This window comes from Oncorhynchus keta, chromosome 9, assembly GCF_023373465.1.
Source record: "Oncorhynchus keta strain PuntledgeMale-10-30-2019 chromosome 9, Oket_V2, whole genome shotgun sequence".
In the NCBI taxonomy this organism is placed as follows: domain Eukaryota; kingdom Metazoa; phylum Chordata; class Actinopteri; order Salmoniformes; family Salmonidae; genus Oncorhynchus; species Oncorhynchus keta.
Window position 1 is genome coordinate 45,053,775 of NC_068429.1, and position 15,909 is coordinate 45,069,683.

The following is a 15,909-nucleotide window of genomic DNA, read 5'->3' on the forward strand; positions in this document are numbered from 1 at the left end:
TATCCATAATATAGTGGGGCAAAAAAAGTATTTAGTCAGCCACCAATTGTGCAAGTTCTCTCACTTGAACAGATGAGAGGCCTGTAATTTTCATCATAGGTACACTTCAACTATGACAGACAAAATTAGAAGAAAAAAAATCCAGAAAATCACATTGTAGGATTTTTAATGAATTTATTTGCAAATTATGGTGGAAAATAAGTATTTGGTCAATAACAAAAGTTTATCTCAATACTTTGTTATATACCCTTTGTTGGCAATGACAGAGGTCAAACGTCAAAGTCTTAACAAGGTTTTCACACACTGTTGCTGGTATTTTGGCCCATTCCTCCATGCAGATCTCCTCTAGAGCAGTGATGTTTTAGGGCTGTTGCTGGGCAACACGGACTTTCATCTCCCTCCAAAGCTTTTCTATGGGGTTGAGATCTGGAGACTGGCTCGGCCACTCCAGGACCTTAATGCTTCTTACGAAGCCACTCCTTCGTTGCCCGGGCGGTGTGTTTGGGATCATTGTCATGCTGAAAGACCCAGCCATGTTTCATCTTCAATGCCCTTGCTGATGGAAGGAGGTTTTCACTCAAAATCTCACGATACATGGCCCCATTCATTCTTTCCTTTACACGAATCAGTCGTCCTGGTCCCTTTGCAGAAAAACAGCCCCAAAGCATGATATTTCCACCCCCATGCTTCATAGTAGGTATGGTGTTCTTTGGATGTAACTCAGCATTCTTTGTCCTCCAAACACGACGAGTTGAGTTTTTACCAAAAAGTTATATTTTGGTTTCATCTGACCATATGACATTCTCCCAATCTTCTTCTGGATCATCCAAATGCTCTCTAGCAAACTTCAGACGGGCCTGGACATGTACTGACTTAAGCAGGGGGACACGTCTGGCACTGCAGGATTTGAGTCCCTGGCGGCGTAGTGTGTCACTGATGGTAGGCTTTGTTACTTTGGTCCCAGCTCTCTGCAGGTCATTCACTAGGTCCCCCCATGTGGTTCTGGGATTTTTGCTCACCGTTCTTGTGATCATTTTGACCCCAAGGGGTGAGACCTTGCGTGTAGCCCCAGATCGAGGGAGATTATCAGTGGTCTTGTATGTCTTCCATTTCCTAATAATTGCTCCCACAGTTGATTTCTTCAAACCAAGCTGCTTACCTATTGCAGAATCAGTCTTCCCAGCCTGGTGCAGGTCTACAATTTTGTTTCTGGTGTCCTTTGACAGCTCTTTGGTCTTGTCCATAGTGGAGTTTGGAGTGTGACTGTTTGAGGTTGTGGACTGGTGTCTTTTATACTGATAACAAGTTCAAACAGGTGCCATTAATACAGGTAACAAGTGGAGGACAGAGGAGCCTCTTAAAGAAGTTACAAGTCTGTGAGAGCCAGAAATCTTGCTTGTTTGTAGGGGACCAAATACTTATTTTCCACTGAACAGGCAGTTAACCCACTGTTCCCAGGCCGTCATTGAAAATAAGAATTTGTTCTTAACTGACTTACCTGGTTAAATAAAGGTAAACATTTAAAAAAAAAAAAAAAAAAATCATAAAAAATCCTACAATGTGATTTTCTGGATTTCATTTTCTCATTTTGTCTGTCATAGTTGAAGTGTACCTATGATGAAAATTACAGGCCTCATCTTTTTAAGTGGCAGAACTTGCACAATTGGTGGCTGACAATACTTCTTTGCCCCACTGTATCTGCAGTAATAGTGAAATGATAGTGTTTCACAGGGAGATATGAATGCAGCCTAGTGCAAAACTAATCTTCCCCGCATCCCATTTCCCTTTAACATAGCAGATTTGCGCTAGAGTCTTTTACTTTCAGGTTTTGATCCATCAGCTACAAACGGCTGTAAATCAAAAATGTAAAAACATGATTTAAAAAAAATTGAAAATATTTTGCAGAGATTTAGATGGTATACACACGATTCATTGCTTGTTTTCTCACAAACTTAAATTGAGCGAACAGTGTAGAATTTTAGCAACCAGGAAATAACAGAGCAATTTCCACAATATATCACGGTCAGAATAAATAGCTTTGACTACAGATACCACTCCGGCGGGAGAAATGAATAGGCGAGTCACAGCCAGTCACAACACTGGTGGGCAAGTAATACTGTGAAACACTATCATTCCACTATTAATACAGATATATTATGGACACCATTCCTGTCCACAACACCCTAGCAAACCCAAGCGTTCTTGATGGTAATAACGCTCACTTTTACACCTAGTGGCCTGTTTTGAAGGCATTTCCCGAGGTCCTCAGTACACGGATAAACTTCCAATTTCGAAGTCGATCTCCCTGACCCTATTCCCCTTAGTGCTCTGGTCAAAAAGTAGTGCACTATTAACGGAATGGGGTGTCATTTGGGATGCACCTGTGACTTAACTTTTCCCACCTGTTTGAGTTCAAACAGCTGTAGAAATGAATTTAGCCCATGACAATTGTTCACGTGTGAGACCGAGCAACCACATGTGATGTAGAGTTTAGTAGCCTACATCAGTTGACCACCGCTACTTTTGCTTCTCTTGTCATTTTCAGCTCTGCCTGGGCTACTACCTACGTGATAGGACGTGTACGTGTATGCTGAAAATTCTAGAGAAATGCAAGAATTCTAACAGAGGAAGTGTTTCACATCTAGCAATCTGTGTAAATGGTCACAGTTAGGCCGAAGCTATACGTTACGTGTCGACCTACTTTTATGTTCACTTCCTTTTTCCTGGTATCGGTCTGCAGGGACTCCCCAAATGACACATTGAAGAACTGAAGCACAATAGCAATCCATTGTGTGACGCAATGATAGCTTGAAACATGTTTTGTTTTAACTGCTGGTTAATATGGACCTTGTTAAGCCTACGTTTTGGTTTGCACTTTAATTTCCATCATTATTACTGATGACATGTGATGTACTAGCGTAATGGCAGTGCCCGAGTGCTTTTCAGAAGTCGGCTACAAGTGTAGACTATTCTCACGTCACCAATTCTAGTGCTTCCCATAGGATTCTTGTTCAACAGCGGTGGCAAAGTTAGCTTGGAGTAGTGCGCGTGGCCAATGGCGCCATATTTTCGACCAACACTTTTAGAGGCCTTCCTTTTGGCCGCAGAGATAATGTTGCTGTATTCCCAATCGTGAAATCCATAGATTACGGGGTAAGACTTCCTCAGGCGGAGATGTCAATAAGGAAAACATTACGAGAGAGATCTAAATATCTGACCAAGGCCAGGGAATGTTTTAGCTACTAAAAATGTAGCCTAATTATGGTGTGCTTGTTTTTTTAGCCTCTTGTTTTATATTCTGTATTGATTTCATACATAATGGTATCTGATCAGATTCGCTGTAGAATGCCAACAATTATCTGCCGGCAGGTAGGTAGGCAGGTAGAGTCAGTGACATCTACAGCCACCGTCCTCAGGTTCAGCCCTGATTCATAGGGAAGCTGTAGGGCTGGCACAGTAATTGTGTAATCGTGTAACCGCCTATTATGTGTGAAGTCCGTCATGAAAATGAAATGACCGTCGACAAACTTCACCCAAAAAGCTGCAAAGTAAAAGTAAGCCGAGTTGACATATAACAGCTGATGGTCATTTGACTGACATAAGTCACCCAGAAATCCATTAGTCACAGCCCCAGGAAGCAGTTGTCGGCCCAAAGCTGAGGGTTGGAAAATTACTACGGGATTTCCATGTAGGATGAGTAAACAGATTCAGTGGGAAAGTCTAATCATGTCAAACGGTAGGCTTGTATCTTTTCTCTGCTACAGTTTGTGGATCGTTAACTCTCTGCCTCATCGCCGCACTCACGTGGATTGCTATTTTATCATTGTTTAACAATAAATCTTACCATAAACTGTTATTACGGTTATAGTAAATTATGGTTCTCATAATTGTTGAGGTGATCAGTGTCTGAAATTATGTTTTTGCAACTTTGTTTCATCATGTGAAATATCTCAATGGTCACTGCAACCGTAAAAAATGTGCAACATTTTACTAGTCTGTAACCTCTTTGTTCACAACAGATACTCTATTGTCACAGGTCTACTCGTTATGACATGGGAATAGAGCTGAGTATACAGTAGTTAATACATTGTAGTTAGATACCGTAATAACACATGACCCTTTTCATACGTAAAACACCATTTATTGTAACATTTTGCTACCGACAATTGATAACCTTAAGCGATGATAAGTCATACAGAGCATTCGGAAAGTATTCAGACCCCTTGACTTTTTCCAAATGTTTTACGTTACAGCCTTATTCTAAAATTGATTCAATTGCTTTTTTCCCCTCATCAATTTACACACAGTACCCCATAATGACAAAGCAAAAACCGGTTTTTGATATTTTAGTAAAGGTAGAAAAAAATGAAATCACATTTCCATAAGTATTCAGATCCTTTACTCAGTACTTTTCAAGCACTTTTGGCAGCTATTACAGCCTCAAGTCTTCTTGGGAATGACGCTGCAAGCTTGGCTCACTTGTATATTGGGGAGTGTCTCCCATTCTTTCCTGCAGATCCTCTCAAGCTCTGTCAGGTTGGATGGGGAGCATTGTTGCACAGCTATTTTCAGGTCTCTCCAGAGTTGTTCAATTGTGTTCAAGTCCAGGCTTTGGCTGGGCCACTCAAGGACATTAAGAGACTTATCCCGAAGCCACTTCTGCGTTGTCTTAGCTGTGTGCTTAGGGTCATTGTCCTGTTGGAAGGGGAACCTTCGACCCAGTCAGGTCCTGACCGCTCTGGAGCAGATTTTCATCAAGGATTTCTCTGTACTTTGCTCCGTTCATCTTTCCCTCGATCCAAACTAGTCTCACAGTCCCTGCCGCTGAAAAAATCCCCACAGCATGATGCTGCCACCACCGTGCTTCACCGTAGGGATGGTGCCAGGATTCCTCCAGATGTGACGCTTGGCATTCAGGCCAAAGATGTAAAACTTGGTTTCATCAGACCAGAGAATCTTGTTTCTCAGTCTTAAGGTAACTTTTGGCAAACACCAAGCGGGCTTTCATGTGCCTTTTACTGAGGAGTGGCTTCCATCTGGTCCCTCTACCATAAAGGCCTGATTGGTGGAGTGCTGGTTGTCCTTCTGGAAGGTTCTCCCATCTCCACAGAGGTACTCTGGAACTCTGTCAGAGTGACCATTAGGTTCTTGGTCAACTCCCTGACTAAGGTCCTTCTCCCGATTACTCAGTTTGGCTCCTGTCTCGCTCTACGGACAATTCCTTCAACCGCATGGCTTGGTTTTTGCTCTGATATGCACTGTTAACTGTGGTACCTTTTATATAGACAGGTGTGTGCCTTTCCAAATCATACCCATATTATTGATATTTTAGTCAAGGTAGAAAAATTGACAATAGGTGGACTTCAATCAAGTTGTAGAAACATCTCAAGGAGGATCCATGGAAACAGGATGCACCTGAGCGCAATTTCGAGTCTCATAGCAAAGGGTCTAAATACTTCTGTAGATAAGGTATTTCTTAAAAAAAAAAATCTATAATAAATTACTAAACCTGTTTTGGCATTGTCATTATAGGGTCTTGTGTGTAGTTTGAGGCAAAATTATTTTTTATCCATTTTAGAAAAAGGCTAACGTAACAAAATGTGAAAAAAGGTAAGGGGTCTGAATACTTTCCAAGTGCACTGTATTCTATAGAATTCTCAAACGCTCCAGGAAACCGAAACAGGGTAATGAATTTCAAATGTGAAAACTCCCTTAATTAAATATGGTACATAAACACACTGTACGTGGTTAACCCATTTCCTTTCCCCCAAGGGAATGCATCTGCCAGCGTCTAGTCTCTTGTAGACACAACGAGATGCGGGAGGTAACGAGCAGCATTATTTCCTGAGCTCACGATTTCGCCTGTGTTTGCATCTCTCTAATTTTGTGAGGGGACATTTGGCACATTGAAATCACTTGGCATGTATGTGTTGCCACCCTAGGGTCACACCTACTCATTAAGTCAATTTTGAACTTTTATTATTAAAAAACATAAGTGTCTAACTGTAATTAATTTTTAAAAATGTTAAATAATGTGATATATTTTGGACATATGGCCCAGCCCTAACTGACAGGCATTCACACTTGGAAGTGTATGGTAAGCTTGGTTAGTTATTCTATTCTCAGAAACAGCTATTTATTTTAAATGTTTTATTTTACCTTTATTTAACTAGGCAAGTCAGTTAAGATCAAATTCTTATTGTCAATGACAGCCTAGGAACAGTGGGTTAACTGCCTTGTTCAGGGGCAGAGCGACAGATTTTTACCTTGTCAGCTCGGGGATTCGATCTTGCAAGCTTTCGGGTTACTAGTCCAACGCTCTAACCACTAGGCTACCTGCCGCCCCACTGCTATAGCATAACTGTAAACTAAGCAGAGCAGATAAAGTCAACTGTGCTAACTGACTCCCCTCTGCCCCCCTCCATCTTCCCCTTTCTTTCTTTCTTTCTTTCTTTTGCTCTTTCCCCCCTATTTCTCTCTGCTCTTGCTGTCTTCTCCCCTCGTCTCTAACTCTCCTCACGGTCTTCTTTCTATCTCCTACACTCTGTCTCCTCTCTCCTTCTTGTCTCTTTCTCCTCCATTCTCTCCCTTTAGGTGGATGTATCTGCTGAGCCACACATGGACATGGAGTGTCCAGTATGTCCCTCGTCCAATCAGAATGGCTGTGTCCTAGACCCACTTCATGTCTCCGAGCCCAAACAGGTAGTAGCCCCTCCCTGTCTGACGGTACACCTGTACCACCTGGGCAGGGGCGGGACCGATAGCCCAGACCTCACCTATCCTTCAGGGAACTATGTGGCTGAGGAGCTGTGCATCGATGCGGCCATGGCATGCGGTGAGTGAGACGGTGCATAGAAAAAAAACTGAATGTCTGCTCAATGTTTTTCTGTTCCCAAAGATGATTATTTAATAAAGCTTACAGGGATACTTTGGGATTTTCCCCAAGGCTTTCCTTTTATCTACTTCCTCAGAGTCTGATGAACTTGTGGATACCATTTGTATGTCTCTGTGTCCAGTATGGAGGAAGTTAGGAGTTAGTGTTGCGAACTAGAGATACCAATATCATAGACTGCCATCAGAACCTACACAGGCTCCAAACACGGGTCTAGTGTCTGACCCACAGACAGTCAGTCGCCTGCCCTACAGGGCCTACAGTACCTGATGTCCGCTTTTATTGCCCCTAAAACAAGCATTAAAGAGATACTTTGGGATTTTTGACAATTATGCTCTTGATCTACTTCCCCAGAGGGAGATGTACTCGTCTCTGTGTCCAGTATGAAGGAAGTTGGAGGTAGTTTTGTGAGCCAATGCTAACTTGGCGTCAACGCAATGACTGGCAAGGCCGTTAAGATTAAGGGCATCATTACGTGTTCCACAAACAAGGATAGCAGAACACCAGAGTAATATCAGGATATTTGAGAGAAATCCTGTGGCTGCGCATTTCATGGCGGCTCTTCACAACATTAGCTCTCCTGGGACACATTGATATAGAACGTGTTACGACTCCTAGGAGGGGGGAGATCTATTATTGACAAGGGAATTTAATTGAATTCACCGTTTGTGTACCGTGTCTCCATGAAGGTCTGAACCAGGAGTTTGACATCAGACCATTTCTTACACGAATGTGTCACATTCATTTGTCCTCCCTTCCAGGTCTCCTACTTGGTCATTTGGTACATATATTAGATTCTGTAACTGGAATTATATCTACGACCACCACGCCTAGTGCGCGTAATGGTCATGGAGGCAGGTATTCCAAAAGTTTCCAACAAACTTTTTTTTAACGGTTGCCTATGTTTAAAAAAAACTTGAACCCATTTGTATGTGTATAATTATTTCTGACCATATGTGTTTCTGTGATTTCAATGATGTTTTTTATGCACAAAAGTGAATTGAATGGTTTCCAAACCCCGTCATGTGGGTAATGGTCATGCGAGGTGAAATGTGTATATTTTGGGAAGTGAGCACTCAGTTTGTTTGTTTGACCTGACGAAGATCCGTTTCGGATTGAATCGTAGTCAATGAAGGGATGAATTGGGAGCTTTGAGTGTGCGGGCCTTATTCTTGATTAGCCCAGCACCTATGTTTTTAAGGATGTATGTATGACCACAAACTTTTCTATGGAAGACTTTCAGTCATTATGCTAATGCTAGTTAGCAATTGCTCTAGCGCTAGTTAGCAACTTCCTTCAAACTTCACGCAGAGACAAAAAAATGGTATCCACGAGTTCATCTGACTCTGGGGAAGTCGATAACGGGCCTCATTTCCAAAATACCGAAGTGTCCCTTAATGCTTGTTTTAGGGGCAATAAGAGCAAATGAGATGTACTGTAGGCCCTGTAGGGCAAGCCCATGCCCCTGACAGTTGATGATTTCATCTTTCAGCGCAGACAGCAGCACAGACAGAACCAGACTTTCTCACTGTGAGGAGGAAGTGTAAAAAAAAAAGAAGAAAATATATCTATCCACACACATCTCTCCTCTGCCTTATTTTTCACTAGCACCGAGTCTGACTCCAGTTTACTTTTTCTAAGGGCTTTGTCTAACTATAACTACAGTCATTGTTAACGGCAGTTTACCAAGTTCTCATTTGACGATACAGAGCCATTTTACATCATCAGGCGGAACATTTATTCAATGTAGGAAGTCATTTTTTTGTATATTGGCCTTTATTTAAACTAACCCCCAGGGTGAACCCAATTCGGACGCAAGAACAAAGTGTTGTCTGAAACGTCCGTGTGAAATTTCCCCTGCTGCTGCAAGACTTAAAGATTTAAACATCACTAAAGGAAGACCGTCTGTCTTAACTTTGTGTGGGAACCCACTTCATTAAACAATGAGGACGATTGTAATGTATTCGTTATGGTGGTTAAGGTCCGGTAGTTTAAGAATAATGACACTAACAACACTGAGGTTGTGTGTTTGATTCTGATATGGGACTATTCCACACCTCCATTTAGTATAAGAATCTGTCGAATCCAGTAGTCGACAGTAGTTGATTTGGGATTCAGCTCGTGTGACCCAGCCTAGCCACCATGGGATTAAATCATTATAACCTTAATCTCCTTGGTATGATTTATTCACTGTATTGTGACACGGGTCATATCTGTGCCTGAAGAGAGGCTATGTAAAGACAGATGAATTAATGAAGGAATTATTCCATTCGGCTATTTGATTAGGCGAATGCTGACACAGCAGTGTTGTACTTCTTTCCAGTCGTGGTGTGCAATGTGCGTGACTGGCGGTAACAAGTTGAATACATGAGAGTTGGGAAGTGTGGTCTGTTCGTAAAATATAGAGCAGTATACTTAGACCTAGTGTATCTCTCTTATCACACTTTATTCTTGGCAGTCTATATATGTATACATGTAAACATATATAGACTGTATACATATATAGACTGCCAAGAATAAAGTGTGATAAGAGGAGAGATACACTAGGTATAGATATATATATATATATATATATAACACACACACACACACACACACACACACACACACACACACACAGTTGAAGTCAGAAGTTTGCGTACACCTTAGTTTTTCACAATTCCTGACATTTAATCTTAGTTAAAATTCCCTGTTTTAGGTCAGTTAGGCTCATCACTTTATTTTAAGAATGTGAAATGTCATGTTTTCCTCCAAACATAACGATGGTCATTATGGCCAAACAGTTGTATTTTTGTTTCATCAGACCAGAGGACATTTCTCCAAAAAGTATGATCTTTGTCCCCATGTGCAGTTGCAAACAATAATCTGGCTTTTTTATGGTGGTTTTGGAGCAGTGGCTTCTTCCATGCTGAGCAGCCTTTCAGGTTATGTCGATATAGGACTCGTTTTTACTGTGAATATTGAGCCTTTTGTACCTGTTTCCTCCAGCATCTTCACAAGGTCCTTTACTGTTGTTCTGGGATTGAATTGCACTTTTAGCACCAAAGGAGGTTCATCTCTAGGAGACAGAACGCATCTCCTTCCTGAGCGGTATGACGGCTGCGTGGTCCCATAGTGTTTATACTTGCGTACCATTGTTTGTACGGATGAACGTGGTACCTTCAGGTATTTGGAAATTGCTCCCAAGGATGAACCAGACTTGTGGAGGTCTACAATTTTTTCTGAGGTCTGATTTCTTTTGATTTTCCCCTGATGTCAAGCAAGAGGCACTGAGTTTGAAGGTAGGCCTTGAAATACATCCCATTGACTCAAATGATGTCAATTAGCCTATCAAAAGCTTCTAAAGCCATTTCCCAAGCTATTTAAAGGCACAGTCAACTTAGTGTATGTAAACTTCTGACCCACTGGAATTGTAATACAGTGAATTATAAGTGAAATAATCTGTCTTTAAACAATTGTTGGAAAAATGACTTGTGTCATGCACTAAGGAGATGTCCTAACTGACTTGCCAAAACTATAGTTTGTTAACAAGAAATTTGTGGAGTGGTTACATACAACCTAAGTGTATGTAAACTCCCAATTTCAACTGTATATAGTGTACATAAAACACTGAGTATACAAAACAGAAATAACCCCTGTTGTTTCCATGACACAAACTGGTGAATCCAGTTGAAAACTACAGTATCCCTTATTGATGTCACTTGTTAAATCCACTTCAATCACTGTAGATGAAGGGGAGGAGACGGGTTCAAGAATGTTATTTAAGACGATTGAGACATGGATTGTGTACCATTCAGAAGGTGAATGGGCAAGATATTTAAGTCCCTTTTGAATGGTGTGTGGTAGTGTTAGGTTCTGACCAAACAGTGTAAACTCAAACAGACGAGCATCAACCAAGCTTATTCACCCACTGGGTCATACAGCTGCAAAGACAAGGTATGATTTCGCAAAGCACATATATTTATACCCTCCTAATAAGCGGAGTCAAATCCTTGCACATCTAGACAGCCAATAAATCTCTGTTACTAGTCAGGATCTTAATTGGCTCCTCTCACTGGTGTAGTCATGGCCCTTGCCTAATGCGAGAACCTTCGTGGGCGTGGAAGTATATGTGTGTGAAATAGGACTGTTTCTTCTCACTTTCATGTGACCTCGGGCAGAATCCCTCAGACTGTTGTCCTTTGCCTCCCTCCTTCGAAGTCTTCATATTCAACAATAACATGTTTGGCAAAATGTTACCTTTCTGCACTCCCCTTTTCTCACTCAGTAACTTTCCATACACCACGTTCCTATCCGCGCTTCATTTACCCCAACCTTCCTTATACATGTAAAGTAATCAAGAAGTTCTAGTATTGTGACATAAGTATATTTCAAGCCAGAACCCAACAGTAGTAAGTACCAGGCGCAATGGTTTGTGTCAAGAACTGTAACACTGCTAGGTTTTTCATGCTCAACAGATTCCCGTGTGTATCAAGAACAGTCCACCACCCAAAGGACATCCAGCCAACTTGACACAACTGTGGGAAGCATTGGAGTCAACATGGGCCAGCATCCCTGTGGAACACTTTCGACATCTTGTAGAGTCCATGCCCTGACGAATTGAGGCTTTTCTGAGGGTAAAAGGGGGGTTTCAACTTAATATTAGGAAGGTGTTCCTAATGTTTGGTCTACTCAGTGAATGTCAACCTGCTGTTTCACCCGGCTTAGAGTACCTAACGCCGCAAAATATTTTGTATTTAAAAAAAAAAGTCCTGCCAAAAATAATCGTTGGTGGTATTATAAGCAAATTTACATTACTTTTCACAATTCAAATTGTTTATAAAAATAGGCCTTTGTGACATTCACTGCTAAAATAGACTACATTTGTATGTAATTTTTTTATCTGCGACTCCACAAATGGTCATCCTCGAGTTTTTGACGATAATTTGTTGGTCCACAGAACGGACACGGTTGGGAACTGCTCGTGTACCGTGCCTTCAGAAAGTATTCCTAACCCTTGATTTATTCCACATTTTGTTACAGCCTGAATTCAAAATGGATTAACTAGATTTCCTCACTCATTGATTAAATATAAAAAAAAAAAAATCTTAATAATCTACAATCATTACCCCATAATGACACATTAACAAAAAAATGCTTAAGTTTAAATGCTTAAATTACTTAAGTATTCAGACCCTTTGCTATGAGACTCGAAATTGGGCTCAAGTGTGCATCCTGTTTACATTGAGCATATTTGAGATGTTTCTACAACTTGATTGGATTCCACCTGTGGTAAATTCAATTGATTGGAAAGGCACAGACCTGTTTATGTAAGGTCCCGCAGTTGACAGTGCATGTCAGAGCAAAAACGAAGCCATGGTTGAAGGAATTGTTGTCTCCAGTCCACCTGGCCATGCTGCTGCTCCAGTTTCAACTGTTCTGCCTTACTATTATTCGACCATGCTGGTCATTTATGAACATTTGAACATCTTGGCCATGTTCTGTTATAATCTCCACCCGGCACAGCCAGAAGAGGACTGGCCACCCCACATATGCCAGAAGAAGACTGGCCACCCCAGTCCACCTAACTGCCTGGTTCCTGTTCTGCCTTATTATTATTCGGCTGGTCATTTATGAACTTTGAACATCTTGGCCAGGTTTTGGCCTTTCTTCCTAGGTTTTGGCCTTTCTAGTTTTTCCTAGCCACCGTGCTTCTACACCTGCATTGCTTGCTGTTTGGGGTTTTAGGCTGGGTTTCTGTACAGCACTTTGAGATATCAGCTGATGTACGAAGGGCTATATAAATAAAATTTGATTTGATTGTCTATAGGGCTCCAAGACAGGATTGTGTTGATGCACAGAACTGGGGAATGGTACAAAAACATTTCTGCAGCATTGAAGGTCTCCAAGAACACAGTGGCCTCCATCATTCTTAAATGGAAGAAGTTTGTAACCACCAAGACTCTTCCTTGCGCTGGCTCCCGGCCAAACTGAGCAATTGGGGGAGAAAGGCCTTGATCAGGGAGGTGAGCCAGATACCTGATGGTCACTCTGACAGAGCTCTTGAGTTCCTCTGTGGAGATGGGAGAACCTTCCAGAAGGACAACGATCTCTGCAGGCCTTTATGGTAGAGTGGCCAGACAGAAGCCACTCCTCGGCGAAAGGCACCTAAAAACTCTCAGACCATGAGAAATTACCTTCTCTGGTCTGATGAAACCAAGATTGAATTATTTGGACTGAATGCCAAGCGTCACGTCTGGAGGAAACCTGACACCATCCCTACGGTGAAGCATGGTGGTGGCAGCATCATGTTGTGGGGATGTTTTCAGCGGCAGGGACTGGGAGGCAAGTTAGGATCGAGGCAAAGATGAACGGAGCACAGTACAGAGATCCTTGATGAAAACCTGCTCCAGAGCGCTCAGGACCTCAGACTGGGTGACGGTTCACCTTTTAACAGGACAATGACCCTAAACACACAGCCAAGACAATGCAGGAGTGACTTTGGGACAGGCCAAGTCTCTGAATGTCCTTGAGTGGCCCAGCCAGAGCCCGGACTTGAGCCCGATCAAACATCTCTGGAGAGACCTGAAAATACCTGTGCAGCAACGCTCTCCATCCAAACTGACAGAGCTTGAGAGGCTCTGCAGAGAAGAATGGGAGAAACTCCCGATGCTGTAATCACTGCGGAAGGTGCTTCAACAAAGTACTGAGTAAAGGGTCTGAATAATTACGTAAATGTGATATTTCCATTTTTTTCTAAAAGCTGTTTTTGCTTTGTCATTATGGAGTACTGTGTGTAGATTGAGGAGAAAAAACTATTTACATTTTAGAATAAGGTTGTAACGGCAAAATGTGGAAAAAGTCAAGGGGTCTGAATACTTTGAAGGCACTGTAAATATTTACACCGCTGAGTGAATACTTCATAGAAGCACCTTTTGGCAGCGATTAGAGCTTTGAGTCTTTCTGGGTAAGTCTTTTTAAGAGCTGTCCACACCTGGATTGTGTAGCATTTGCCCATTATTATTTTCAAATTGAGTCACTGTCGTCTTGGTAAGGAACCCCAGTGTACATTTTGCCTTGTGTTTTAGGTTATTGTCCTGCTGAAAGGTGAATCCATCTCCCAGTGTCTGGTGGAAAGCAGACTGAACCAGTTTTTCCTCTAGGGTTTTCCCTGTGCTTAGCTCCATTCCGTGTATTTTTTTAATCCTGAAAAACTCCCCACTCCTTAATGATTACAAGCATTCCTATAACATGATGCGGCCACCACTATACTTGAAAATATTACAACTATCTCACTAAAATGACAAAAAGAAGAAACCCATTTTCTACCATAATTCCCCTTGGATCATTCAATTTGGTTAGTATTGTGAAATAACTAGAACGTTGTTCATCCGTCTTCAGTTTTATCCTATCACAGCCATCAAAGTCTAACTGTATCAATTGGCCTCATTGTGAAATCCCAGAGCGGTCTCCTTCCACTCCGGCAACTGAGTTAGGAAGGACACCTGTATCTGTGTAGTATCTGGGTGTAACGTCACCGTGCTCAAAGGGTTATTTTATATATGTATATGTATATGTATATAAAATAATAATAACCCTTGAATTGCAATAAAATGTCAGTGTCAAATCGCAATACATATCTTATCGGCATCAAAGTGCCGTGATAATATCGTATCATGAGGTCCCTTGCAATTCCCAGCCCTATGACACACGGGAGACTACTCACTGCTCCATATCTGTCTACACTGCAGTACTGGAGTAGTTTAACGTCAGAAGGAAAAGGGGGCGTGTGCCTTTATTTTATTATTTTTTTTCATTTTACACAGTCTGCCAATAGTTGCCCTTCTTTTGCAAGGCATTGGAAAACCTCCCTGGTCTTTGTGGTTGAACGTGTGTTTGAAATTCACTGCTGAAGGACCTTACAGATTGTATGTGTGCGATACAGAGATAAGGTAGTCATGAAACAATCGTTAAACTCTACTGCACACAGTCCCTGCAGCTTATTATGTAACCTATGCACATTTTACTCCTGAAATAAGGCCTGACATAACAAAGGGGTTGAGTACTTATTGACTCAATACATTTCAGCTTTTCATTTTGAATTCATTTGTGTGTAGGCCAGTGACCAAAAATCGCAATTTAAAATGTACGCTGAAGAAGTCAATGGGTGTGAATTCTTTCTGAAGGCACTGTAGATTATACCTCAGTCCCGGGTGTTCATACACTTTACACCGACCTCGGCAGGCTGTCGACTTGTTGCTTTTGTGTTCTCTATTGCTCTATCTCTCTCAAACACACTCAGAATGTCTCCCACTGATAAGCACCCTGCAGCTCTCTTTCTCGCTCTATTGCTCTCACTCTCGCGCTCTATCTCTGTCTCCCACTCCCCCTTTTCCTTCTGACGTTTAACTCCTCCATGGGGCAGTGAGTAGTCGCACTATGATGCCGATACGATATGTATTGCGATTCGACACTGACATTTTATTGCAATTCAATGTTCCAAACATATTGGTCACCATCTTCTCTGCTGCAGAGGGACAAGAGAGACATAACTAATTTTGATCAGTCATGGAAATAAGTGCGGAGAGCAAATTGACACACTATTTAGAAATATGGAGAACTATGAAGGATCATACTGGAATTTTGCTGCAGGTACAGCCAACTAGCGCAAAAATAATAATGCGGTTTCGATGATAATATACACTACCGTTCAAAAGTTTGGGGTCACTTAGAAATATCCTTGTTTTTGATACCGGTAGGGATATCCTTGTCTCATCGTGCACCAGCGAATCCTGTGGCAGGCCGGGCGCCGTGCGTGCTAAACAAGGTTGCCAGGTGCACAGTGTTTCCTCCGACACATTGATGCGGCTGGCTTCCGGGTTGGATGCGCGCTGTGTTAAGAAGCTGTGCGGCTTGGTTGGGTTGTGTATCGGAGGACGCATGACGTCTCTCCCGAGCCCGTACGGGAGTTGAGCGATGAGACAAGATAGTAGCTACTAACAATTGGATACCATGAAATTGGGGAGAAAAAGGGGGTA

At 41.9% G+C, this 15,909-nt stretch overlaps 1 protein-coding gene across 2 annotated transcripts in view; it reads left to right on the forward strand.

Moving 5' to 3' along the window:
* LOC118387924 (tyrosine-protein kinase JAK2-like) overlaps positions 1-15,909 on the forward strand; it is a 74,386-nt gene that overhangs the window by 11,458 nt on the left and 47,019 nt on the right. For both annotated transcript variants that reach the window (XM_035776754.2, XM_035776755.2), the window contains exon 2: positions 6,595-6,835. In XM_035776754.2, coding sequence (XP_035632647.1) covers positions 6,619-6,835 — 217 coding nt within the window. In that variant the 5' untranslated portion in view covers positions 6,595-6,618. The remainder of the gene's footprint in view (positions 1-6,594; positions 6,836-15,909) is intronic.